Consider the following 26668-nt stretch of genomic DNA (forward strand, 5'->3'; position numbering starts at 1 on the left):
GGGGTCGCTGGGTCTCCTAGGTTAGCGGACGAACTATCCGGCCGTCCAGCCTGCCTCTGTTAGCTGGCCGTAAGCCTCTTAGCTGCACGCAAGAGTTCACCAAGATAAAAAGCCTTGGATTATCTCCCGACAAAAATATTTGCTTTCCCTCAGGGACAAACAAACTGAACAGAAGTTCGAAACGGAATCCATCCTTTGCCACAAGAAATACATTACAACCAAATGAGTTTACCCTGATGGCAAATATACATATAGAACTACCAGACACATACGTAATCATAGAAAAGGTTTTCAGAAGAGTTGTCGAGTAGCGAAAAATACCAATTCATAGTAACCTGAAAGCTGCTCTCCAGCACTGAGCACTCCACCGATGCTCGAGGTGGTGTTGACGGTCCCCTGTTCCCCCAGAGAGGCAAGGGGGGGGGGAAGGGGGGGCAAAGGTCAAAAAGCCATAAATAACCCTTGTTACCATGGACGGCCCCCGACCCTGCTCAGTCTCTCTGCTGCTTGGGGAGAGGACTAGGGCGGGGCACTGGGGCGGGGCACTGGGGCGGGGCACTGGGAAGGCGTGGGGGAGCAGTAGCGTGGTGAGCGGGGGCTACCGGTGGCGGAGCAGGGACGCATCCTTCCCTTGCTCCTCCCCCTCGCCCTCCTCGTGCAGGATGTGGATGGAGGATCCCAGCAGGCCTTGCAGCTCTGGAACGCAGCGCACCAGGTCCACCGAGCCCCCTGCCTCGTCGTCGTCCTCCTCCTCTTCTTTGTGGTCGCGCTGCGGCTGAGCTGGGGCCGAGGTCACCTGGCTGACCGACACCTGTCTCCAGAGCTCCGCCCGCCCCAGGCTCACCACCTCGAAGTGCGGGTACCGCGCTCGGAATATCCGCGACGACATCTTCAGGCGCTTCAGGACGTCCGCCAGCAGGAACCAATTGCAAAATCTGTCGGGGTGAGACGACGGGGTCATGAGGTCGCAATTCGAGTGTCTCGGCAAAAAGAGGGAAATAGACTAGCCAGAAAAAGGTTTATTTTGGAGTACTACTGCATTACTGGGTTTTGTGAACTCACCCCTGCGTTAATGACACCTGGACATGGTAGCAAGGCAAGAGAGGCTCTGAGGAGAACTCAAACAGGAGGCAGTCCTTATCAGAGTCTCTCTCCTTCCTCCCGTCCCTCTTGTCCTCCTCCTCCTGGGAGAGCAGGAAGTCCCAGCATGCCTCCTGGTCAGACTCTGAAAAGAGGATTCACAGTTTTAACTTGGTTCAGATTAACTTGGTTCCCACGCCTTTCTAGAGATCATTTTCCCAGAATTTTTTCAGTGATGATCTAGCCGCTATGACAGACGGGGATCGCGCCGTACACTAATGTTCCTCTGGCAAAACTTGCAATATTCCCTATCGCTGCACATCTCCAGATACGACCCCTAGCCAGTCCCTGAACTGGGGTCTTCTTTACCCTAGCCAATCCCTTCTCTCCACTCTCTCCCGTCACTCACTCCTTCTTCCTGTCATTCTGTCACTCACTCCTGTAATTAGAGGACAAGAGTTATAGAAATGTTTCAGTATATACACAAAGCCTTTAGATGTTTTAATGCTTTAAATTGTATTTTATTTTGTTAGTTTTATTTTTTCGATTACAATTCAATAACCTGAAGTCGGTTTTCTAGTATTAATAACCGTCACTAACTCATTTAACTCAAGTTTACCACACCATACTTTAGCCCCTTTTCTAGTAAATTGTAAATGGACTGTGATTCTATAGAGCATTTATCCAAAGTGCTTAAAATGGCCTCTCATTCACACACCAATGGCGGCACCTGTCATGCAAGGTGCTTGCCTGCTCATTGGGAGCAATTTGGGTTTCAGCGTCTTGCCCAAGAACACTTAGACATGTGGACAGGAGTAGCCGGGAATCAAACCGCCAACCCTGCGGTCATCGGATGACCCGCTCTACCTCTTGAGCCACAGCCAACCCTAATATAATAATTATAATATATATAATAATAATAATAATATTAAGTGAATATTAAGAGTCTTTAACAAGGCTAATCCAGTGTGAGCTACCACTACAAAAGTTAAACATTCATGTTATGTCCATTTTACCTTAACAATGCAGCATTGCATTTGAATAGACAATGGTAGCAGATTGTAAAAAGTACTGTCAGCCCAGTGGGCCGACTGTGTTTGACTCACATACAGTTGGGCTCCCATTCGTTGTTTTGAACCCGGCTTCCTATTCATTATTATCCAACTCTCTCAACAATGCCCCAACACACTACTGCTCCTAGCCTAGCTGAATTGAATCACAAGCATTAAACCTTTCCAGGCAAGAAGTCAACTTTAGCAACTAAACCAAACATGCTAGCTAGCCAATTTAACATTATTCAACTCTTTAAAACAAGATGGGAAGATAGCAATGGTAATCTAAAAACCTAATAAAAACTACCACAGTTTCCAGCCAGCAGAGACACAAATGTACATTTGAAGGATAATGTAACTTAAATTATTCTGAGTTTAAGACACTTAAGTTGTCATCCAGCCATGCTACCGTGTGACGAGACTTGGGGGTGTGTTCACAGCGTTTCTCCAACATAACCAAGAAAGCCCTTTCTGATGGCAATTCTACCCGTTTTGGGGAGCTCTGATAGATAGCCTAGTTAGTAGTTCATTCTCATATCAAGTTAAATAGGAGTCAAACTAATTTTTTAATACTTTTTCTCTCATCTTCCATGGCTTCCATGACTGGAAAATTGGTCAACTGTTGGAGGTGTGGGCACCCTGTCTGCTAAATCCCTATCCAACATGGGATTAGCACTCCCCCTAGTGGACACGGCTGGGATCTACTCAGAACAAATCACACTAACTGGTTATGACACAGTACAGTATGTCAGACTGTAGGATGACATATGCTGGCTAGAGGAGACGCCTCTTACCGAACACAGAGCTGCTGTAGAAGTCCCAGGGTAGACAGGGGTCCTGATCTCTGCGCCCCTCCAGGTCGGTGAAGTACTCTGAAACACAGCAGATAAACACAGCAGATAACTCACATGTGCATCTCCTTTCTAAGCAAACGACTAAGGAGCAGATAACAAGTTAGCGCCGGTATTTGGCGTTATCCCATCGCAACGTGCGCCTGACAACATGGCACGGTATGTAGGAACAGACCGCACACGTTCTGCCTGGCGCAGGCCCACAGAAGGGCAAGCGGCACTTTCCTCCTCATGCATAAGCATTCCTGGGAGGGTGGAGAGAAAGGTGGGTGTGAACGCGCATCAAACGAGGAGGAGACGCGCAAGGACTGAATAATATCCCGTCGTATGCATGCAGGGTAAAGTGCACGTCTGTTTAGCGGTGAAATTTCTCTGCCTTTCAAAAGCAGGTGTAATCCAGTTGCACATAACCCACCAGCCTACACACAACCATATCCCTGTTGAATTAAGAATATAGTTTTATGAATTGCATACATGGGGGGAGCAATTATTATTCAATATTTTTGATCATCCGATATTCGTGCAGCACTGATATTTACGAGGTCGCAGAGCCTACTAATCAAATTGGTCTCAGATAGATTTAATGAATGATGATCTAAGTATTTCATTTTATGTCCTGATGTATTAAGGCTTGAAATTATTCAAATGCAATACATTGTGATTATAATGTGGACCAGAGCATTCACAATGCAGACATTCACTGATTACAATTGGCACTATTCAGAGCTACAAGGTTTTGTTATTAAACAATTGGCTTTATAAAATGAATATACCCCAGGGATAGCCTACAATGCACTTGCAAATAAGATACAGATACGGAGGAAGATACACAGGTAGACTAATTATGGACAAAGCAAGTCTGCTATATTTTCCACGCACCACCGCACATTACTGTGTGAGGGCTGTGACATGCTGATTGTGCATTCAGGTGCACGCTTTGTAAATCCAACGCAAACTGAAGACGCAGGAGCATCTAAATACATACCTACGTTAAATGCAATTCTTGTAAATTGCTTTGGATAAAATCTTCTGCTAAAGGACTAATGTGATGTAATATGCGTCTGCTATAAACTAAGGAGGAACTATTAAAGTGTCAAGCATTGAGATGAAGGACAATGCGGGCGACACCGTCATCAACTGGCAAACATTGTCCAGCCGGTGACCGGAGAAGTGGTGGAGGGTGTAACCTGATGAGATACCTCTGAGGAAGGTCTTCATGCCCGGACTCTGCGCCAGTTTGACGGGAGTTTGTCCAGAGTAGGTGGCCAGGGTGGGGTCGGCGCCGTGGTTCAGCAGCATCCACACCACAGGAAGGTTGTCACTGGCCACCGCGTCGTGAATCGGCCTGAGGGAAACGCGACACCAACGTCATCCATTTCAGCTACATTAACACCGGCCCATCTCCCAAAACGAAATGAAACTTGTCAGTTTAGGAATGAGAGTAGGTGTTCCATACACACTTCACTTCCTAACGTGAAACACTCTTTATTTTTGTACTAAAGCTGTTAAATCCGATTTATACTCCCGCAAATGAGTCACAAAAACTTTGGGAGTTGGGAAAGATTTGACACCTGATTTGACCACTATTTCTTGACTCGGGGAGTCATACAGTCTACAGATCGATTATCTGAGACATCCGATCTAATTATATTTTTAAGATTAGGTACCTCATTGATTTGCATGGAGCATTGTTACACATTTTGTTATGAGAAAGAAAACAGCCTGGCGATTCGTACGAGAACATAAGAGATTAGGAAACAGCATCCAGGGCAAATATTTAGCAGTTAATTAGATACAACAATATTGATCACTTAAACTGTACTGTTACTGTTGCTGTGTTTGGGCTTAGTGGACAGAGCACACTGAGAACTGTGTATACCATACACCCCCAAAAAGTGTCATTGGTACAGTAGACGTCTATCAAAGCTGATAATGTTGCTTAGCCTTAGCCAATACCCAATCAGTTTAATCTTTGCCACATTTGGCCACATTTGTTTTAGCAGTAGTCTTGAACATGCAAGGTGTACAGCTTACCCTCATCCTACATTAGCAGTTTGGTTTGGGGCAAAATATGTTCCCTGGCTGACTCAAAACAATGGATTCCTTTTACATCAGACTTGAGCTGTGTTTGAAACAGTTCCCTATTACAGAAATAATGAACTATATAGTGTGTTTAACCTTCAAGTGTCCGAATTCTCAACGGTTAATTTGATTCACTATAGAGTCCACTAGAAAATACCCACAATTCACAGCAATTTCTAGTGAACAGAGGACGTACCATACAATTTCCCGTTCACTTCAGTACACAGGGAATAGTGAGTGAGTGAGTGAGTGAATAAGCGGTTTGGAACACAGCGTTGGCCTTACTGAACCCAGCACTACAAGATATCTGTCCTGTCTGTGGAGGTTACAGTTTAGAACCAGGCCCACCGTGTTCCGTCCTGGGCGCTGCAGTTGACGTCGGCGCCGTGTTTCAGCAGCACCTGGACGATCTGGGTCCAGCCTCTGGAGCAGGCCTCGTGGAGGGCCGTGTAGCCCGCGTTGTCACGGCGATTCACCTCCCGCACGTCCTTCTCGAGGCAATACAGAACCACGTCCTGGTAGGAGAGGTTAGAGCTCAGAAAGGGAAACTTCAGGAGTGCTATTATATGAGGTTTAAAATATACGCTGCTATGATGGCGTGGGGGGGAATGGCGGTCGGTGTGGCGTGAAGGTGATTGGGCGGCGCCGTGGTACCTGGTAGCCCAATCGGGCGGCTCTCTGTAGCAGAGTCTCCCCGGCGTTCTTGTTGACAATCAGCCGACGGACTTCTGGGGGGACGGGCCGGCCGGGCGGAGACTCCGGGGCCCCTCCCTTCCCCGACGAGCCCTTTTTAACGGACGGAGGAGAGGGCGAGCCCTTGGGAGGGGCCGGGAGGCCGGCCGGTTTGTTCGCGCGGGGGCTCTCGTCGTCCGTGGTGCTCAGGGCGGCGGGGCGCTTACCCAGGATGCCTCGCTTGGTTTTCAGCTGGAGGGGAAATGGTGCAAGACAACGGGGAAGTCGTGTGTGATTGAGTGACACAGCAAGGACAAGGGGCCCTACATCATAGCCAGGATGAAATCAGCTGCAACGTGCCAATAAAAAAAACCCCAAAGACAGACAAAGTTTGTATCTCAGCCACAAGGGGGCAGTAATAGATTAAGTTTTCCCACGCTCACAGCAGTACGAACTGAAACTGAAACTTTCTCTGAAAGACTGGAGGGGGGCTTACCTTCTTCTGCTCGTCTGTGTCACACAGGTGCTTGCTTTTGAACTTCCTCTTTCCCGACGGCTTTTCGGGCGGCTCAGGAGAGACGTCCTTGGCCAGGTGGCGCACGGACCCCGAGCGCGTACACGAGGGCCGTCGTGGAGCGGGCTCTGGGCTGGCGCCATGGCAGGTCAGCGTGGCGCTGAGGCGTGGGTAGACGCCAGTTCTTGATTCTAGGACAAGGCGGGAGGGGGGGGGTCAAACTGAAGGGTTTGCTCCGACAGCCTGCTTGCGTTTCTATCTTACATACAGATGTAGACAGCAGCTGGTGCCAAGGAAGATAACGAACGAACCCGTGATCATTATCAAAGTCATATCACATCAATGAACATCTCAGTTGAGATGAAGCAGCTACAACAGAGCGGGGAACAGCTCTTAATCAGCATAGAGAAGCACAATTAGAAGAACTATGATAAGCAACAGGGCCAACCGCTAACGCTAGTGTAAATGAATGCGGTAATTCTTTGTAAATTGGCCTCTCTATTATCGGATCTGTAATTACCCAGAGAGCATTTCTGTGGAGAGGGAAATCCTCTTAAGACTGTACCTGCTGCGGCCCTGGTCGACAGCCTGGCGGCGTCCGCTGGCTCCTCCCCCTCTCCGTCCGCCACCTTGTCTCTCTCGGTGATGTACTCCCCGTTCTGGTATTTCCGGTTTCGACAGCGCCTCCGTTTCTTGCGCGCGGGGGGCCCTTCCTCCCCTCCGGCCGCGGGCCTGGCCCTGGTCTGCTCCGCCCGCTCCGGCAGGGGGTTGGTGCGAGGCCTCCCCCGGGGCCGCCGCGCCGGCTGGCTGGGGGGTGAAGGAGGCGTAGCCGGGGGTGGCGGAGGCGGTGGCGGCGGCGGCGGAGAGGGAGTAGAGAAGCCCCAGTGGTCCAGCCGGGCCTCGTCCGCCCTGCGTCGCCCCCTCCTCAGCCTCGGGGTGGGGCTCTCGGGGGCCTCCGGCTCCTTGCTGGGCCTGCCGGAGCTGCCGAGCGAGGCCGGGGCCTCGGGGCACGGGGGGCTGGGGACAGGGCTGCTGCCCACACCTGTAGCCGGACACAACAACATCATATTCATTTAGAGCGCTCCCAGGACAAGAAGCGCGGCAGAGGGGTTGTTAAAAGCCGAGAGGCACGGCAGGTGACATATTCTGTCATGACAACAGCTCTAACCCCAAGACAAGCTACCATAATAGTCTTCTTCTATTTTTTTACGGACAATTTAGGGAGGCAGTTATCTCAAAAGCTCTCCTCTGCCAGCCTATTTGACACCATGTTAGACTATGCTGATACAAGAGGTAAACAGCCAATTACGACTGACAAAGCAACATGCAGTTGCAAGCTGGAGTATTGCGAACACAATTTGAGGTTACGTGTCGCGCCCGCCTCCTGGAGGGACGTCACGGGCTGTTTGTGGCTGAAGCTCTGTAATTTCGGGGCACTTAAGAGCAGGTGAGCAGAAGAGGGCCAGAAAGTGCTGACCTCCCGTGTGGTTAGAAACGCGGACGCAGCCTCACCTGGTTTGTTGTGAGCAGCGCCGCCGCTCTTCTCCCTCTCCCCTCCGAGGCGCGGAGACGGCGGCTCGTCCGCGGGCGGCGGACGCTCCGGCGCGGGCGCACACTGCTTCTTCTGCACGGGGGGACAGAGAAGGAGCAAACTAAACGGGTCGTTTGGACTATTGATCACGAAGCTTTGAGATGGTGATTAAGAGCACACAAGTGTACGGCGGACAGGAGCTCTGTGGAAGCCCCTTGGGAGTTGTAGCCTCAAAATCATATCTCTACCAGAATAAATCAATATTAGACATATTGATCAGCTGTTCGATATCGGAGCGAGGTTAGATTGCTGATTTCCAATACAGGATGTTTCAACATATATACTGAATGTCTTGAAAACGAGTTGTATATAACATTACATCTTTTGTTTTTGTTTGATCAAGATAGAACAAAGTAATTATAGAACAAATAATAAAATAAAAGCAAGTAATTATTAGGGAATCAAGAACTTGAACAGGAACATAAACGATTCATGTCGTGATTCATGACTTACTTTTTTAGGAGGTGGCGTTTTCTTGGTTTCATTAGTCGCCTGCTTCAGTGCTGCTGCAGCCTTCTTCAGCGCGTCCGGCGGCGGCTTCTCCTTAGCCGGCCTCCTCGGAGTGGCTTTCTTCTGTTTGGTGACGGCCGCTTTCGTTTTGGCGGGGGACTCCTCTTTGGTTCCGTTGGCTTTCTTCTCCACCTCGGCTACGACTGCACACTGGCCCGTGAGGATGGACAGGGCGATCCCCTCCAGCTTAGAGTGGGGAGTCTTCACACCCTCCTCCTTCACCCTCCCTCCCTCCAACTCCTGGGCCAGTTTGCTCTCCATCCAGTTCTTATTAACTGAACCACTGCTGATTAACGCGCGGGTGCGAGGAGCAATCTTTGTCGAGCCTCGGCTCTCAACACCCCCGGTGCGTTCCCCCTCCATTACATCTTTCTCAGTGTTCTCGTCTCCGGCCTCAAAGGCGCTCGCTTTTTCCAGCCTGCTAATAACCTGTGTGGAATCCCCTTGGGAGGACAGACTACCTGGTCTTACTTCCTTGTTCTCAACAGATCTGTATGGCGGACATCCAATAGCGGCGGTCAGCGGGGACAGAGTATCTTTGCTCTCCGCGTGCGAGCTCACCGCTTCAGGCTTCCTGGATGCCAAAGGTGCCGAATGACAGTAGCCCTCTCCTGTCAGAGCGGTCGTCTCCAGGGCTTTCTGCTTCACTATGGACTCGAGGTTCGACAGGGGGGACTTGAGCCTCTCCCACCTCTCATCCTCCACTCTGGACGGGCTTTGATTAGCGCTGTGAAATTTGGGACCCTCTCCACCGGCAGACCCCTTGACCTTTGGGCTTCCTTGCATGACCTTTCTCTGAACGGAAGCGCCTTGGTGAGGAAGCAGGGCCGGTCGCTGCCACGGCTTGATGACGGAGGCGGAGTAGGGCATCGCTGGTTTTCCAGCTCCTGACTTCTGATGAGAGAGTGCGTTGGGAGAGCCGGACATGGCCGTGGTTAAAGACCCTTTGCAGGGGCAGCTCTGCGTTACAGCCGGGCTGGTGCTGTTTGGGTGTTTCGCCCCGTGAACGTGTTGGTTGCCCTTCATCATAAACGATGGCTTTTTGCCTCTGGAGGCCAGCTGCTCCCCTTGGTCGATGATGGAAATAAACTCCTGCTTCGCGAAAGTCTGAAATTCGTCCGCAAACGTCCCCTTCCCATCTTTGCTGCGTAGCGTAGAGGCTAGTATGGGGCTAGCCACGCCCACGTAGGTTCCCGGGAGGTTATTTATGGAGTCTTGTGAGCATCCTTTGGCCCAGGACGATTTGGGCTCTAGGACCTGGTGATTCAGCGGCCTGCCGGTTTGTTTTTGATGAGCGCCATTTCTGTGGGTGTTGGGCAAGACTGGGCACGGCACAGCGGAGGCGTAAGCGTTCGGCCTCTTCGAACTGAGCGCATCTTTCTGACGCAGCTCGTGACTCGCCGCGTGGTGCTCCGCCACGGCCGCCGCGTTCGGAGGGTCCGCGACACTTTTCGGACGTTTCGACTTCGCCGACAGGTCGAGGGGCACGTCCCTCGCCTCTGCCGGGCAAGCGGCCATGCCGTCATCCGCAGCAGATGGAGCCTTCGGTTTCAGGAAGCCCGCGGACGCCTTGTCTACACCGCGGTGCGGCGCGCCTTTCTCCGCGTGGTTCAGCAGCCGGCTATGAGAGGCGATGCCGGCTAGCGCGGGGCCACAGCAGATGGCGGCGGTGGGGGACAACGTGAAGCGGGTCGGCGGCGCGGAACCGAACGCCGGGTGCTGTATCGGGAGAGCGATGGCGGGCGAGGCCACCGCTGAGGCGATGGCGGATTTACGCTCCCCGGCAGCTTTGGAGGCGCTCTTACTGTTGGACGCGGAGACACACTTGAGTTTGGGGGCCGACGCCGCGGCTTTCTTGTCGGGCGCCGGGCCCCGGCCCACAGAGAAGTGATAGGGGTAGGTCCGCAGCAGTGGGGCCCCGCCGGCCCCGGAGCTCTGAGGCTGCTGACTCTCTTTGTGAAACTGGCTCGCCGTGGCCTCTCTCAATGCCGCGATCTGACCCAGCGCAGGTGGAAGGGTGATTTTGCAGAGTGGAGAGGAAAAGTTAGTGGAGGGAAGAAATGCGACAGGCTGACCTGGTTTGAAGATGGTTGAGCATTGAAACCCAGAGGGAAGACTAATCACTGACTTGGATTGTGTGTGGGATTTCTTATTCGGTGCCACGATGCTAGGACTTGGATTAACTGGGTTGTCTGGGCCGACTTTAATACCGCTAGGCCAATGGTGGGTGGGTAAGACTCCAACACCATCTGCGGTGTGTTTGAGGACCTCCAGCCTCTTGTCTGGTTTCTTGTCAGAGCCTCCGAGGGGCGGGCCGGCTATCGAGGCGTTGTTGTATTGCTGGGGGAGGGGGGCGTCCGGGCAGTGGTTGAAGCTGCCCGGCTCCGAACAGGCGTTGGCCATCTTACAGTCCGTGGCGGTGGTGGTCTTGTTCTGCTGGCTGAGGGGCACCTCCCGGAGCTCCGGGGGCAGGGTCTGAGGAGGATTACCCACCATGCTTGCGGACACTTTCTTCAGAGCACCGATCTCTCTGTTCATCGGGCCTCCATCCCCTACACTCATCGGAGTGGGATCCACCTGGAAGACAGGAAAGGTTATTCACGAGGTCTCCTCGAATAAAACGCCTCACGGTTAATGTGTAAAGGTAATGAATGTCAATACATAGAAATGAATGTCAATACATAGAAATAATGAATGTCAATACATAGAAATTACCTGCATATGCTTTTCTTTAACACAACATCCCTCGAGTGGAGTTCACTTCACATCTGCCTACAGTTGAACACACATGGAACACTTTGTAAGATTATGATGATCGAATTTTAAAACTAGGCTTTGTCACAGCAAGATGCCCACTTCAGTCATGTCCATAACTAAATGATTGTTTCACAATGTTAAGTTATTTCACAAAACACCATGTTGCAGTGGTAATATAGTAAGAGTTTCTTGACCATGTTTCTCTGTTGATAGAGTAATTGAAGGCTTCCTGTGAGTAAGAGAAGCCTGGTGATGGTAAGAGATGTCACAATTTCCTCAAACAGGGACACAATTCAGGAAGGTATAGTGCAATGTGGAGAGAGTTGAGGAACACACTCGTTTTTTCTTCCTTGTTATTAAATTACAACTAGGGAACTAAGGCAATTCATTTCACATCGCTTTTTTTTGTACTTCAACTAATGTGAATCTTTGGGCAAACGTATATGAACATGTTCCGATGCCCTTAGTCGTAAGGCTTCAAGAACGGGGGCTATCGTCTGTGACCTCTCACGTGGTTGTCTCTCACTGCTGTAAAGATGGGAGCAGCGGTCAGCTCAGTGCTGACCAGGCCTGTGGGCTGCTGAGCCATGGACACGATGGTCTGTGACCACACAGAAAACTGGTGATGTGGAGGTGAGGGAGGGTCCTTGACGCTGTGTACACTTTTTGAAATCCCTTTATCAAAATTGTGGGATATAAGCAGCCTACCACTGAACAGGGGAAGTGGTCTTTATCTAAACAGAGCATAATTATAGTGATATCATGTCCCATTCTGAATAGGTCATTAGGTAATAAGGTAAAACGGTTATAGTCAGCATGCTGAATATTCCCAATCATGAGATAAGCAACTTGGCGCCTGATGACTGATGCATCCAGGAGACACACGTGAAACACAAGGATGCTGGAAAAGTACAGGTGACTAGAGACAATCCCAAACGCAAACAAAATGAAATATGTAGACCAGCCTACTCTAAAAATGCCCATATCAACTATATATGCATGGCATTTTCAGGATAAATAACACTAACCAAACCGTTGGAGTTGCCGAAATATACCATTACTGTCAAACATGAGTGGCATTCAAGGTGCGTCGTCTACGCTTAAATCGGCAGATATAGACTCAACAGACCACTTGCAGCTCGCTGAATGCGGAGTGTCTGCATTCATTATCGTATAACATCATGTTGCTTACATCTAGTTTGTCTTTGTGCTGCCGCGGACACATCGTCTCCTCCGCTAAAAAGCCTAGACGATATCATTGATTCTTCCGTCTACACGGATGTAGGCTATTTGGGGGTGGGGGGGGGATTCAGAAGTCCATACACATGCTCTAGTCAATACCACGCTGCCAAAACAAAGTCAAACCAGCCCTTGTGTTGTGGCCTACTGATACAAATATTCAGCAACATTCCGGAAAGAAATCAAATAATCTCTTCCTCTGACTACCGTTACTTGCTCTCGGTCAATTGAACGTGCAGCCCGAAGCCCCACATGCACAAAAGAGACGCATTCGAGTGTCAAATGTGGATTTGACGGTGTAGATTATACAGTAGGGGATGTCAGGTCGCCTCATTTCAAAATTTCAAGGAATCTAGGAAATGAGTTAAATTTGGATGTCAATGTCCAAAACTCCGGGAGCCCCGCTCGCCCGCGGGAGCTGAGCAGTCACCATGATAGTCAGGGATGCAAACTGCTTCTCAGGTGATCCGTCTCTCCGACAAGCCTCGACATCCTGACAAACACATGATCAAAAACGGAATCTAAATTGCCCTTGGGTTTTTTAAATCATCAATCATGCTATTGCGTTTAAATATCTCTAGTCAATGCATGGCGATACAATGTCTGGAGCCAGACTACAGACAAGGATTCTCATATTAAATGCTTGCATCCTTCATCCCTTCATCCGCACTAACACGGCCACATTGGAGCAAACCGACGGTCGCATATCTGCTGATACATCAATCAACCTCAATCGATTGCCAAATACCAACAAACACTATTAAGTCAAATGTCCATCCTACTTCACCAATTCGCGGACCGCGGTGTACGTCTACAGTGTATGTGGCGTCTTCTGCTGATAATTCACCTGATTGAATTAACGAGTTGATTATTTATAGCCTATAGCATTGAGAGAGGCTGCTCTTGATTGCATCAAACTTGTAGGCTACTCACTCTTCTTCACACCTAGCTCGGATCCATGCCCACACCGAGGGTCTAATAAAGTCCTGGACAACTACCCGAGGGCAACAATGAGCAGTGAACTTACTGGAACAAGCGCCACTACACAATCGAGGCAAACAATAATGCAACTCCAATGTTGTAAATACCACGAACAATTTTCAGATCCCTGCGCAGCATTCTCCGCGGAGCGGAATGGTCTGCACAACACAGGGCTGAGCATGTTTAGGCAGGCTACTGTATTCATCTCCGGCCGTACGTGCGACATAAAATGTTGATTTGACTGTCTTTCATCGGCCCTTACAGAACCGCGTCTGTGTTTAACGACATTCACGAGCCCGACCGATTCTTCTCCTCGACCCCAATACTGAATAATTCGAAAGGTAATAGCAGCCAGCAAGATAATGATGTCAAATGGCACAAACTGTTACGAACCCGTCGGCCAGTGAGTCAGTGACCAATATATCACGACTCCAACGTGATAGGCAAGTCTTTCCCTCTTGTCCGTTGCTGTTCACTAATCTCGACGGTTTTCGGTTCTGAAAGTCTGGGGGGGTTCGCCAAGACAGTCCGTACCGTATAGTCTCTAGACTGGTGGGAGAGAGGGGCAGAAGGTGGACATCTAGTCTGGGATTTGTAGTGTTTGGTTACCCACGCCCAGATAATGAAACTCATGCGGTGGGAGGAGTAGGGACTGCAGATACCGGCATGCAACGCAAGACTCCGGCCGCTCAAGGGGAAAGAGGGATCGCAACGGTGCGCTAAACTGAAAAAGCTTATCGAAGTGGCAAAGTAAAAATGGACATTATCATGCAACGGCTGCTTGTTTGAGTGAATAAACGAATGTGTAAATACACCGGACCAATAAATAAATAAATAAATACGTGTGAATACGACCGGGAATGGCGGTAGCTACATGGACTGAAGTGGGCAAACCTAAAAGAGTGTGAGGGGGGTATTGGTTCTATTGCAGCGGAATTAACACGAGGGAGCAGGACCCTATCGCGGGGGTATGAACGGGGCACACTCTGCTTTCACGCTCTTGGCTTTGCAGACTTCCAGACAGTAGCCTATAATAACTTACACATAGCATATGTGACATGCTTTATTGGGGACCTGTGAATAAAAGGCCTCTACTGCAGCTAACCACACGTCATTTAATTGTGCAAACCTGTCACTGGTTTGTGCAAAACTTGTCAACATAACCTAAATTACGCACACATCTTGAGTAAAACAAGCTGTATCCTGTGTTCTCAGTCACCTCTCAACCACACTTCACAATGATCACTTTTATCCATCACTTCCCTCACTCCCACCCTTGTATCAGCTAGGCTATGGACACATGTGGGTTTGGAGATTAGGGGCTAGGCTATCACAAGGAAAGAGCTTGTCTAGATTGTTGGAACAGCAGTTCGCTTAGGCCAGGGGCTATACGGTTTGAATGATGGATACCTGTGTCTGCTGGGGTACAAGGTGACGGGGCCTGAATGTGAACACTTATCTAATTAACACACAGCCCCCACCTGCAGCACTTCTGGTTACTGTTTCTACATTTTTTGTTTTTAAATGGCTGTGGATAGGCTACATTATGCACTATCATTACGTATTTTCTGTTTTTGTTACACCATACACGCCCTCAGTCCCCATCGCCCTATGATAAAATAGCCTCATAATGGGATACAAACCTCATTCTCAACAATAGAGCAATGTGTCACATGACAGTTTTACATTCTAGCATCAGTTGAAATGTATAGCCTAGCCTTCTGTTCAAGGGATGACATTTTATTAGGGCAACATTGGTCTGATTTTGTGCCGTAACCCTTTTAATAACAACGCATGTTAAGAAACACATTTGATTGACCCTTCACGGGGAAAATGTCCCCAGGCAATCAAACAGGTAAGGATTAATCTATGCCCTGCTGGATCGCCGAGTGGTGAACTCCTTTCTACTGCCTTGGAAGGTTAACCCAGATTGAGACATAGGTAAACTCAAACCCCGAAGACGTGTTGACTCAACAGTAAACCTAAAGATGTTGGTATGGCAATCATTACACAGAGAGCCTTTGGCGCACCTATCTCACAATGCAAGCTATAATTAGGCCAGCCTCTTACCTGAAGCATGTGCAAGGGTGTACATGTATCATATCCTCCATACCCTAAATCACTGACAATAAAAGGCTATCGGATAAAACCTTAATTTGCAAGAACCTTTCATTGTTATTGAAGTCAACTTGTTTATTTCCTAAAGATGACCTATTTCTTCGCAGACGCACGGACGGTCGCAGCGCAATGATCCATCCCATCGTAGAAACTATTTCGCAGCCCTCGTATCGGTGAGTGTCGTGGTGTAATTCGCCCTTCGCCATTCGCTTGTTAAAGGCAGCGAATGCGTGACGGCGGACAGTCGGATCCTTAACATACAGTCGAATCCCAAAAAGGGGGAAATATCACACAAAGAGCAATAGAATAACCCTACTAGGCTACCCTTCCTTCAACCCTTCTAAAAGAGACTACGGAAAGAGGTAGTCGGCAAGTCGGCACATTGCATTGTGTCTGAGCTGGGGTTACCGGGAGACCTCGACAGCGCGAGCTATCCCGGTAGTGACCGGCTGCTCGGTGCTCCAATCGACGACTCTCGGCCACTACCACCGCAAGTGGACGCCTATAGCCGACACAATTTCAAAAAAGTTGCTAAAAATACACAACATAGCACAAAGTATAACGTGCACGTACGTAGAGGCGTAATTAGCATGTTGATAACGAGCGAAGGCAGTGTTTATCGGAGGCCTGGAAAGACGTGAACTGGGCTCATACGGTCATTAGTTAGTCTGATATTGTCATAGCCTGACGACTGTCAGCCCTAACTAGGCCGGCCTGTGGTCCTGGCGATGTCCCGACTGAGTTCGCCGTGTACCATGGCTTGTTGTTGAAAGAGGAGGGAAATAGAGGCTATGGGACATGAAGTAATAATGTTGAGATCACATGTATGTAATAGGCCGGCCATGTGTTTGTTTGATTATGAACTGGAATGCTAGGTCAGAGAACAAGTTCAGAGGAGATAGGCTGTCTCCCTGATATGTGAGTTGGCTGGTTAAAGATGCCACAGACAGGCTAGAGACCACTACACTCACGGACAACAGATAGGCAGCCTGTAATGTTAAACTGCATGTCAAATACACTTGATACGTGTATGTAACCAGTCACAGCAAAATGATCGAGTGGGCCACAGCCCATTGAGATCCCAAGAAACATGTGACACTTTATTGTGACACTGGATGTCTATGAATTGCCATGTATACGCTGAATACCACAAGGCACCTCCGCTCTAGCACAATGCATGGTTTGATAGAGTGATTAGAATAGCATAATAGCTTGATTTACCAAAATTATTTATCACAAAGTTTGGAAGTTGACTTGCCCTCGGTTGCGTTGTGCAATGCCCCCTTCAATGCCCCCTGTTCGCCAGTAACGCCTTTGTTATTAGTAATCGCATGGTATTGCACCGCCTTACCTTGCGCTCCAAACTGCAAGCAGGACTTCTAAATTAGTGTTTTTCAAAGCGTGACAAACTATTGTTTGCGACTTGTGTACTTCCGATGGGCGTTATGTGTGTGATTCAGAAGTAGAACGAATACTGTATGAAAATTTGGCTTGCCCTCGCGATCTTCCCTCATCGCCAGTTTTCAGACCGCAGCAGCTGGAGATGAAAAATCGCGCACCCTGGGTCCTAGTGCCGGCGTGGCCCACAGGTGAATAACAGGTTGTGAATAAAATCCACGGTAGTTCCATGTGATTTACATGGACTAGACTGTCTCTTCACAGACCTTAGCTCATACCCTTTCAATATCGAATTAGCCTACATTTATTCTGACTCGTCGAGCCATCGACTCTCCAGAGTTCTTCTACAGACTAGTAGTCTATCCAATATCCAGGTACACGTATTAGGCATGTGCGCAATATGCTAGGATATGTTAAAGTGCGGAATATAACTCAGTTTAGATTATATAGACCTGGGATGATGGGTTACATCTGAGAACAACTAATGGTTAGAGAGGCATGCCAAAAGGTTTACAATTTCCCATGTAATGCTTGGGTTATTTATCTAATCAGAATCAAACTCAATTTTATCATCATCCAACATCAATCAAAAATACTCAAATTAGTACTCTAGATGTGATCTTTATAATGATAGCATGTTATAGGCATCTACTGTCCTGGCAGCAATTAGGCCTACTTGCACTCAGCAATGAACAGCTATCCTCTTTGCTACTAGGGCCGCAGGGTTTGCGTCTGCTGTAGTTTTCACGTCTTCCTCCTAAACGCGAACGGCCCGTCATTGTGCCATACTTCCACACGTCAGGGGACGGAAATGGATAACAGTGCTGCATCAGTTGAAGAAATCTATTTATAATAGGCTATGGCTGTTTTTCGTCTGCTTAAATTATTATATGGCTGTGCACCTAACGTGTGGTGTGTTGAGAACAACGCTCTGGCTGACAAAATATTTTTTAAAGAGGCTTCCCAATCCGTTAATTCATGTCAATAATGAACTAGTACTCAGGATTTAGGCTAGGATTCTAGACATAGGACTATTGGGGGAAACCAAAAGCAAAACTCGTCACAGGCGAAACCACATGCTTGAGATGACAGTTACGCCTAACGTTAACGCTGATGGTAGGCAGATACTGACGGCTCGCTATGAAACTGACCAAGGCAGATAAGGGAAGTCTCGGCTCAGGCTCCCCGGCGGTCGTTTGAATACACGTTTCTCTACCAACAATTAGCATTTATGATTGATAAGTCATATATCGTTCCTCTATTAGTGAAATATTCCTATATATGCAATTCGTATCATATTAGCGAAAGGATCACATGTAGTCCTCTATTAAATAGGGTATTTTCTGCGCCATATTACCACTTGGTTCTATAGTGTAGCGGTTATCACGTCTGCTTTACACGCAGAAGGTCCTGGGTTCGAGCCCCAGTAGAACCACTATTTTTTTTCACATGGGGAACATGCTATTTCAATCGAAACCAATGTAATTTAAACCAAATTCATCACTTCTGTCGAGTTTGCCTGACATTATTTCCCCCCCAGTGATTTCCGGTATCCAACTTGACTTAACGCTAGAATATATCACAACCATGCTTTCAAATTTAGTTTGTTATATTGTTGCATTAGTTCATACCAGATAGATAGATAGATAGACGCTAGAATATATCACAAAAATGCTTTCAAATTGAGTTTGTTATATTGTTGCATTAGTTCATAGCAGATAGATTGTAGTAGTGCACAAAGAGCATGCGTATATATAACTGTCTATCTATTTAAGTCTTATCTTGTTTCTAACTAATTGTACTTTGCAACAGGAAACATGTAACACTATAACATTTAAATCAACAGGACTAAATGTATCACTGTGACATGAAAGTGTGTTGGTCAGTTAGCAGAGCTTGACACAATCAAGGCTAGACTTAGTGATGGTTAACACCCCTGACAGTTTTAACCCTGAAAGTGTAAATGTAAGTTGTCTGTACCTGGAACTGTGACCTGAAGAATGCATGTCTAATGATAATGCATGTTATCAAATTGCACTATGAATGTGCAGAAACTTGAAGATAAAAATGAATGCTGAACGTACTGAACCAATATCCTCATTTTCATTTCGGTAACTAGCACCCCCTACTGTAAAATTGACAATACCTAATTGTTGGATTGCATTCCATTCCAAATATGTGTACCCTTCCACTTCCCTTCCATCTTTTTACATATCAGTCAGGACTCATTCTTTCATAAACATTGCTCCGACTAACTAGTATTCACAAAAATCGGATTCTGTTATCTGTGTAGGATGGGGAAGGGAGATTATTCCCAATTCTCCATTAGCCCTCCACTTGGTTCTATGGTGTAGTGGTTATCACGTCTGCTTTACACGCAGAAGGTCCTGGGTTCGAGCCCCAGTAGAACCAGTACCTTTACGCATTTCACTGCCTTAAGCTGTTGTTTACCTTGGGAGCAGTGTGGACTTTCTGATGTGAAAGTGCCATTGTCTCCTCTCATATACATCATATGACAGGGGCTTGAGTTAGAGATCTCCTTGGGGTAATTTGGGCGTTACAGCATTAAGTATGTACAGAATAGATCAGTGTAAAGAATATACATCAGAGTAAAGAATATACATAGAAGAGTACAAAAAATAATAAATAAATATGTAGGTCACTGACAGTGACTAGGGGAGGTGTGACTAGGGGAGGTGTGACTAGGGGAGGTCTGACTAGGGGAGGTGTGACTAGGGGAGGTGTGACTAGGGGAGGTCTGACTAGGGGAGGTGTGACTAGGGGAGGTGTGACTAGTGGAGGTCTGACTAGGGGAGGTCTGACTAGGGGAGGTCTGACTAGGGGAGGTGTGACTAGGGGAGGTGTGACTAGGGGAGGTGTGACTAGGGAAGGTGTGACTAGGGGAGGTGTGACTAGGGAAGGTTTGACTAGGGGAGGTGTGACTAGGGGAGGTGTGACTAGGGGAGGTGTGACTAGGGGAGGTGTGACTAGGGAAGGTGTGACTAGGGGAGGTGTGACTAGGGGAGGTGTGACTAGGGGAGGTGTGACTAGGGGCGGTCTAACTAGGGGAGGTGTGACTAGGGGAGGTGTGACTAGGGGAGGTGTGACTAGCAGAGGTCTAACTAGGGGAGGTGTGACTAGGGGAGGTGTGACTAGGGGAGGTCTGACTAGGGAAGGTGTGACTAGGGGAGGTGTGACTAGGGGAGGTGTGACTAGGGGAGGTGTGACTAGGGGCGGTCTAACTAGGGGAGGTGTGACTAGGGGAGGTGTGACTAGGGGAGGTGTGACTAGCAGAGGTCTAACTAGGGGAGGTGTGACTAGGGGAGGTGTGACTAGGGGAGGTGTGACTAGCAGAGGTCTAACTAGGGGAGGTGTGACTAGGGGAGGTGTGACTAGGGGAGGTCTGACTAGGGAAGGTGTGACTAGGGGAGGTGTGACTAGGGGAGGTGTGACTAGGGGAGGTGTGACTAGGGGCGGTCTAACTAGGGGAGGTGTGACTAGGGGAGGTGTGACTAGGGGAGGTGTGACTAGCAGAGGTCTAACTAGGGGAGGTGTGACTAAGGGCAGAGATGGATTACGGACTGGGCTAATGGGGCCGGCGCCCAGGGCAGTTTGCGAAGCCCATCAACAATCTTTTTTTGTTGTTGTTGATGTCGTGTGGTACGGGTAGTTGAATGTCCTGGGGCCTATTCTAGTCAGAGGGCCTGAGACGGTGGCCCTGGTAGTAAGAGGGTCCAGTAGAGGGCCAGGGGCCCCGGGAGTCAGAGGGCTCTTGTGCCCCTAGCCCTCCTAAAAAGCCCTCTACAGCGTTGACGCCAACTAAATTCAGGGAATGAACAAAGAGCATGCGTATATATAACTGTCTATCTATTTAAGTCATAATAATAATAATAATAACATTTAAATCAACAGGACTAAATGTATCACTGTGACATGAAAGTGTGTTGGTCAGTTAGCAGAGCTTGACACAATCAAGGCTAGACTTAGTGATGGTTAACACCCCTGACAGTTTTAACCCTGAAAGTGTAAATGTAAGTGGTCTGTACCTGGAACTGTGACCTGAAGAATGCATGTCTAATGATAATGCATGTTATCAAATTGCACTATGAATGTGCAGAAACTTGAAGATAAAAATGAATGCTGAACGTACTGAACCAATATCCTCATTTTCATTTCGGTAACTAGCACCCCCTACTGTAAAATTGACAATACCTAATTGTTGGATTGCATTCCATTCCAAATATGTGTACCCTTCCACTTCCCTTCCATCTTTTTACATATCAGTCAGGACTCATTCTTTCATAAACATTGCTCCGACTAACTAGTATTCACAAAAATCGGATTCTGTTATCTGTGTAGGATGGGGAAGGGAGATTATTCCCAATTCTCCATTAGCCCTCCACTTGGTTCTATGGTGTAGTGGTTATCACGTCTGCTTTACACGCAGAAGGTCCTGGGTTCGAGCCCCAGTAGAACCAGTACCTTTACGCATTTCACTGCCTTAAGCTGTTGTTTACCTTGGGAGCAGTGTGGACTTTCTGATGTGAAAGTGCCATTGTCTCCTCTCATATACATCATATGACAGGGGCTTGAGTTAGAGATCTCCTTGGGGTAATTTGGGCGTTACAGCATTAAGTATGTACAGAATAGATCAGTGTAAAGAATATACATCAGAGTAAAGAATATACATAGAAGAGTACAAAAAATAATAAATAAATATGTAGGTCACTGACAGTGACTAGGGGAGGTGTGACTAGGGGAGGTGTGACTAGGGGAGGTGTGACTAGGGGAGGTGTGACTAGGGGAGGTGTGACTAGGGGAGGTGTGACTAGGGGAGGTGTGACTAGGGAAGGTCTAACTAGGGGAGGTGTGACTAGGGGAGGTGTGACTAGGGGAGGTGTGACTAGGGGAGGTGTTACTAGGGGAGGTGTGACTAGGGGAGGTCTAACTAGGGGAGGTGTGACTAGGGGAGGTGTGACTAGGGGAGGTCTAACTAGGGGAGGTGTGACCAGGGGAGGTCTGACCAGGGGAGGTGTGACTAGGGGAGGTGTGACTAGGGGAGGTGTGACTAGGAGAGGTCTGACTAGGGGAGGTGTGACTAGGGGAGGTGTGACTAGGGGAGGTGTGACTAGGGGAGGTCTGACTAGGGGAGGTGTGACTAAGGGAGGTCTGACTAGGGGAGGTGTGACTAGGGGAGGTCTGACTAGGGGAGGTGTGACTAGGGGAGGTGTGACTAGGGGAGGTGTGACTAGGGGAGGTGTGACTAGGGGAGGTGTGACTAGGGGAGGTGTGACTAGGGGAGGTGTGACTAGGGGAGGTGTGACTAGGGGAGGTGTGACTAGGGGAGGTGTGACTAGGGGAGGTCTGACTAGGGGAGGTGTGACCAGGGGAGGTGTGACTAGGGGAGGTCTGACTAGCGGAGGTCTAACTAGGGGAGGTCTGACTAGTGGAGGTGTGACTAGAGGAGGTGTGACTAGCGGAGGTCTAACTAGGGGAGGTCTGACTAGTGGAGGTGTGACTAGAGGAGGTGTGACTAGCGGAGGTCTAACTAGGGGAGGTGTGACTAGGGGAGGTGTGACTAGCGGAGGTCTAACTAGGGGAGGTGTGACTAGGGGAGGTGTGACTAGGGGAGGTGTGACTAGGGGAGGTGTGACTAGGGGAGGTGTGACTAGGGGAGGTGTGACTAGGGGAGGTCTAACTAGGGGAGGTGTGACTAGGGGAGGTGTGACTAGGGGAGGTGTGACTAGGGGAGGTGTGACTAGCGGAGGTCTAACTAGGGGAGGTGTGACTAGGGGAGGTGTGACTAGGGGAGGTGTGACTAGCAGAGGTCTAACTAGGGGAGGTGTGACTAGGGGAGGTGTGACTAGGGGAGGTGTGACTAGGGGCGGTCTAACTAGGGGAGGTGTGACTAGGGGAGGTGTGACTAGGGGAGGTGTGACTAGGGGAGGTCTGACTAGGGGAGGTGTGAATAGGGGAGGTCTAACTAGGGGAGGTGTGACTAGCAGAGGTCTAACTAGGGGAGGTGTGACTAGGGGAGGTGTGACTAGGGGAGGTGTGACTAGCAGAGGTCTAACTAGGGGAGGTGTGACTAGGGGAGGTGTGACTAGGGGAGGTGTGACTAGGGGAGGTCTGACTAGGGGAGGTGTGAATAGGGGCAGAGATGGATTACGGACTGGGCTAATGGGGCCGGCGCCCAGGGCAGTTTGCGAAGCCCATCAACAATCTTTTTTTGTTGTTGTTGATGTCGTGTGGTACGGGTAGTTGAATGTCCTGGGGCCTATTCTAGTCAGAGGGCCTGAGACGGTGGCCCTGGTAGTAAGAGGGTCCAGTAGAGGGCCAGGGGCCCCGGGAGTCAGAGGGCTCTTGTGCCCCTAGCCCTCCTAAAAAGCCCTCTACAGCGTTGACGCCAACTAAATTCAGGGAATGAACAAAGAGCATGCGTATATATAACTGTCTATCTATTTAAGTCATAATAATAATAATAATAACATTTAAATCAACAGGACTAAATGTATCACTGTGACATGAAAGTGTGTTGGTCAGTTAGCAGAGCTTGACACAATCAAGGCTAGACTTAGTGATGGTTAACACCCCTGACAGTTTTAACCCTGAAAGTGTAAATGTAAGTTGTCTGTACCTGGAACTGTGACCTGAAGTATGCATGTCTAATGATAATGCTTGTTATCAAATTGCACTATGAATGTGCAGAAACTTGAAGATAAAAATTAATGCTGAACGTACTGAACCTGTTACGGCGGCACCTCCGCGCGCATTCCCCTCCGCTCCTCCGAGCTTGCCGGTGGCCCGACGCAACGTGCGTCGGTCCGGCTCTACCCCGCGGCGTTCGGGGTCTCCCGAATTCCCGCCTCCTGAGAGCAATCCTGAGACGCCCAGCACCTCAGCACGCGCACGGCGCGCGCTCCAACGCCACAGGTGAAGGCAATCGTGGTGATCAGTGAATGCGCTTACGGCTGAGTGCTGCGCACCGGGTCCCAATCATCATCATCGCCTGCCTACAAGAACCCTGGTTTTCTCCATGCTCATCGCCAGAACTTCCCATAGAATACCTGTGGCAAGTACCCTAGCCAGCTTAGCCTACCTTGTTGATTGCTGTCCGTATCTCTGTTTTCAGTTTTGCTTATCCATTTTTTCTCGTTCCGTTTTATTTTCCCTCCAGACCCAGTGTGCAGTGCTCGGCTTGCCTGCTATCACCACCCCTGGACTGAAACACGGATTCCCTGACCCCCCTTCTGGATATGGACTTTGATTACGGATTACGGATATTGGACATTGTTTGCTGATCGCCTGACCCCTGCCTGTTTATCGTTTTCGACCTTGCCTGCTGGACTTATTAATTTATTATTAAACCGCCCTTTGGGCTTTGCATTTTTTCTCTGCCTCCGGTGTCGTGCGTTTGGGTCCAAATCCAACCCAGTCATAACAGAAGTTCTGGCCCCTCCGTCTCCTCTCTCCTCCTCTTGGCGGACTTGCCCCTGCCCTTCTTGGGCTTGTCCTCGCCATCACCTCCGGCTTTCCATTCCTTCCCTCAAGGATTTCACCACCCTCTTCCCCATTTTCGTAGCGGGTTTCGCTTTGCCAGACCTAGCGGCCGCGCCCTCTCCGGGTTCATCGTCCTCGCTCTCGCCTGCGGTCCGCCCTGCTCCGCGCTACAGCGCGCGCCTCCCGCGGTGCCAACCGGCGGCGTGTCCCGGCCCCGGTGTACCAGGTCGGTCAACGGGTTTACCTCTCCACTGCTGACCTGCCCCTCCACGTCTCCTCCAGGAAGCTGGCGTCGAGGTTCATCGGGCCCTACCTCATCGACCGGGTCGTCAACCCCGCCGCTGTCCGGTTGATTCTCCCCGCCTGCCTTCGCCGGGTCCATCCGGTTTTCCATGTGTCTCGGGTCAAGCCCGTCGTCACCAGCGCCCTCGTGCCACCGGCTCCTGCGCCGCCCCCTCCGCAGCTGGTGGATGGCCACCCTCAGTGGGCGGTGAGGCGGCTGCTGAAGGTCCGCCGCCAGGTCCGCGGGTTCCAATACCTGGTCGACTGGGTGGGGTATGGCCCGGAGGAACGGAGCTGGGTTCCTCGGTCCCAGATCATGACCCCTGTTCTCCTCCGCGACTTCTACCGGGCCCATCCTGATGCCCCCGGTCGGTCGCCAGGTGGCTCCCGCTTGGGGGGGGGTCCTGTTACGGCGGCACCTCCGCGCGCATTCCCCTCCGCTCCTCCGAGCTTGCCGGTGGCCCGACGCAACGTGCGTCGGTCCGGCTCTACCCCGCGGCGTTCGGGGTCTCCCGAATTCCCGCCTCCTGAGAGCAATCCTGAGACGCCCAGCACCTCAGCACGCGCACGGCGCGCGCTCCAACGCCACAGGTGAAGGCAATCGTGGTGATCAGTGAATGCGCTTACGGCTGAGTGCTGCGCACCGGGTCCCAATCATCATCATCGCCTGCCTACAAGAACCCTGGTTTTCTCCATGCTCATCGCCAGAACTTCCCATAGAATACCTGTGGCAAGTACCCTAGCCAGCTTAGCCTACCTTGTTGATTGCTGTCCGTATCTCTGTTTTCAGTTTTGCTTATCCATTTTTTCTCGTTCCGTTTTATTTTCCCTCCAGACCCAGTGTGCAGTGCTCGGCTTGCCTGCTATCACCACCCCTGGACTGAAACACGGATTCCCTGACCCCCCTTCTGGATATGGACTTTGATTACGGATATTGGACATTGTTTGCTGATCGCCTGACCCCTGCCTGTTTATCGTTTTCGACCTTGCCTGCTGGACTTATTAATTTATTATTAAACCGCCCTTTGGGCTTTGCATTTTTTCTCTGCCTCCGGTGTCGTGCGTTTGGGTCCAAATCCAACCCAGTCATAACAGAACCAATATCCTCATTTTCATTTCGGTAACTAGCAACCCCTACTGTAAAATTGACAATACCTAATTGTTGGATTGCATTCCATTCCAAATATGTGTACCCTTCCACTTCCCTTCCATCTTTTTACATATCAGTCAGGACTCATTCTTTCATAAACATTGCTCCGACTAACTAGTATTCACAAAAATCTGATTCTGTTATCTGTGTAGGATGGGGAAGGGAGATTATTCCCAATTCTCTGTTAGTCCTTCTCTTGGTTCTATGGTGTAGTGGTTATCACGTCTGCTTTACACGCAGAAGGTCCTGGGTTCCAGCCCCAGTAGAACCAGTACCTTTACGCATTTCACTGCCTTAAACTGTTGTTTACCTTGGGAGCAGTGTGGACTTTCTGATGTGAAAGTGCCATTGTCTCCTCTCATATACATCATATGACAGGGGCTTGAGTTAGAGATCTCCTTGGGGTAATTTGGGCATTACAGCATTAAGTATGTACAGAATAGATCAGTGTAAAGAATATACATCAGAGTAAAGAATATACGTAGAAGAGTACAAAAAATAATAAATAAATATGGTGGTCACTGACAGTGACTAGGGGAGGTGTGACTAGGGGAGGTGTGACTAGGGGAGGTCTGACTAGGGGAGGTCTGACTAGGGGAGGTGTGACTAGGGGAGGTGTGACTAGGGGAGGTGTGACTAGAGGAGGTGTGACTAGAGGAGGTCTGACTAGGGGAGGTGTGACTAGGGGAGGTGTGACTAGGGGAGGTGTGACTAGAGGAGGTGTGACTAGAGGAGGTCTGACTAGGGGAGGTGTGACTAGGGGAGGTGTGACTAGGGGAGGTCTGACTAGGGGAGGTGTGACTAGGGGAGGTCTGACTAGGGGAGGTGTGACTAGGGGAGGTCTGACTAGGGGAGGTGTGACTAGGGGAGGTCTATTCTAGTCAGAGGGCC

General features: G+C 49.5%; 1 protein-coding gene across 1 annotated transcript; it reads right to left on the reverse strand.

The window, feature by feature from the left end:
* Positions 1 to 409: 409 nt before the first annotated feature.
* On the reverse strand, positions 410 to 24982 carry bcorl1 (BCL6 corepressor-like 1; the record flags this gene model as incomplete). The annotated part of the gene is made up of 13 exons (XM_084459591.1): positions 410 to 935; positions 1063 to 1225; positions 2927 to 3004; positions 4183 to 4328; positions 5414 to 5580; positions 5720 to 5989; positions 6234 to 6442; positions 6817 to 7293; positions 7764 to 7875; positions 8296 to 10929; positions 11068 to 11103; positions 11621 to 11710; positions 24659 to 24982. The coding sequence occupies 13 exons, from the start codon at positions 24980 to 24982 to the stop codon at positions 599 to 601; spliced, it is 5043 nt and encodes a 1680-aa protein (XP_084315717.1). The 3' UTR covers positions 410 to 598.
* Between the last annotated feature and the right edge of the window lie 1686 nt (positions 24983 to 26668).

The sequence above is a fragment of the Borostomias antarcticus genome (assembly GCF_949987555.1).
Source record: "Borostomias antarcticus genome assembly, chromosome: 28".
Lineage (NCBI taxonomy): Eukaryota > Metazoa > Chordata > Actinopteri > Stomiiformes > Stomiidae > Borostomias > Borostomias antarcticus.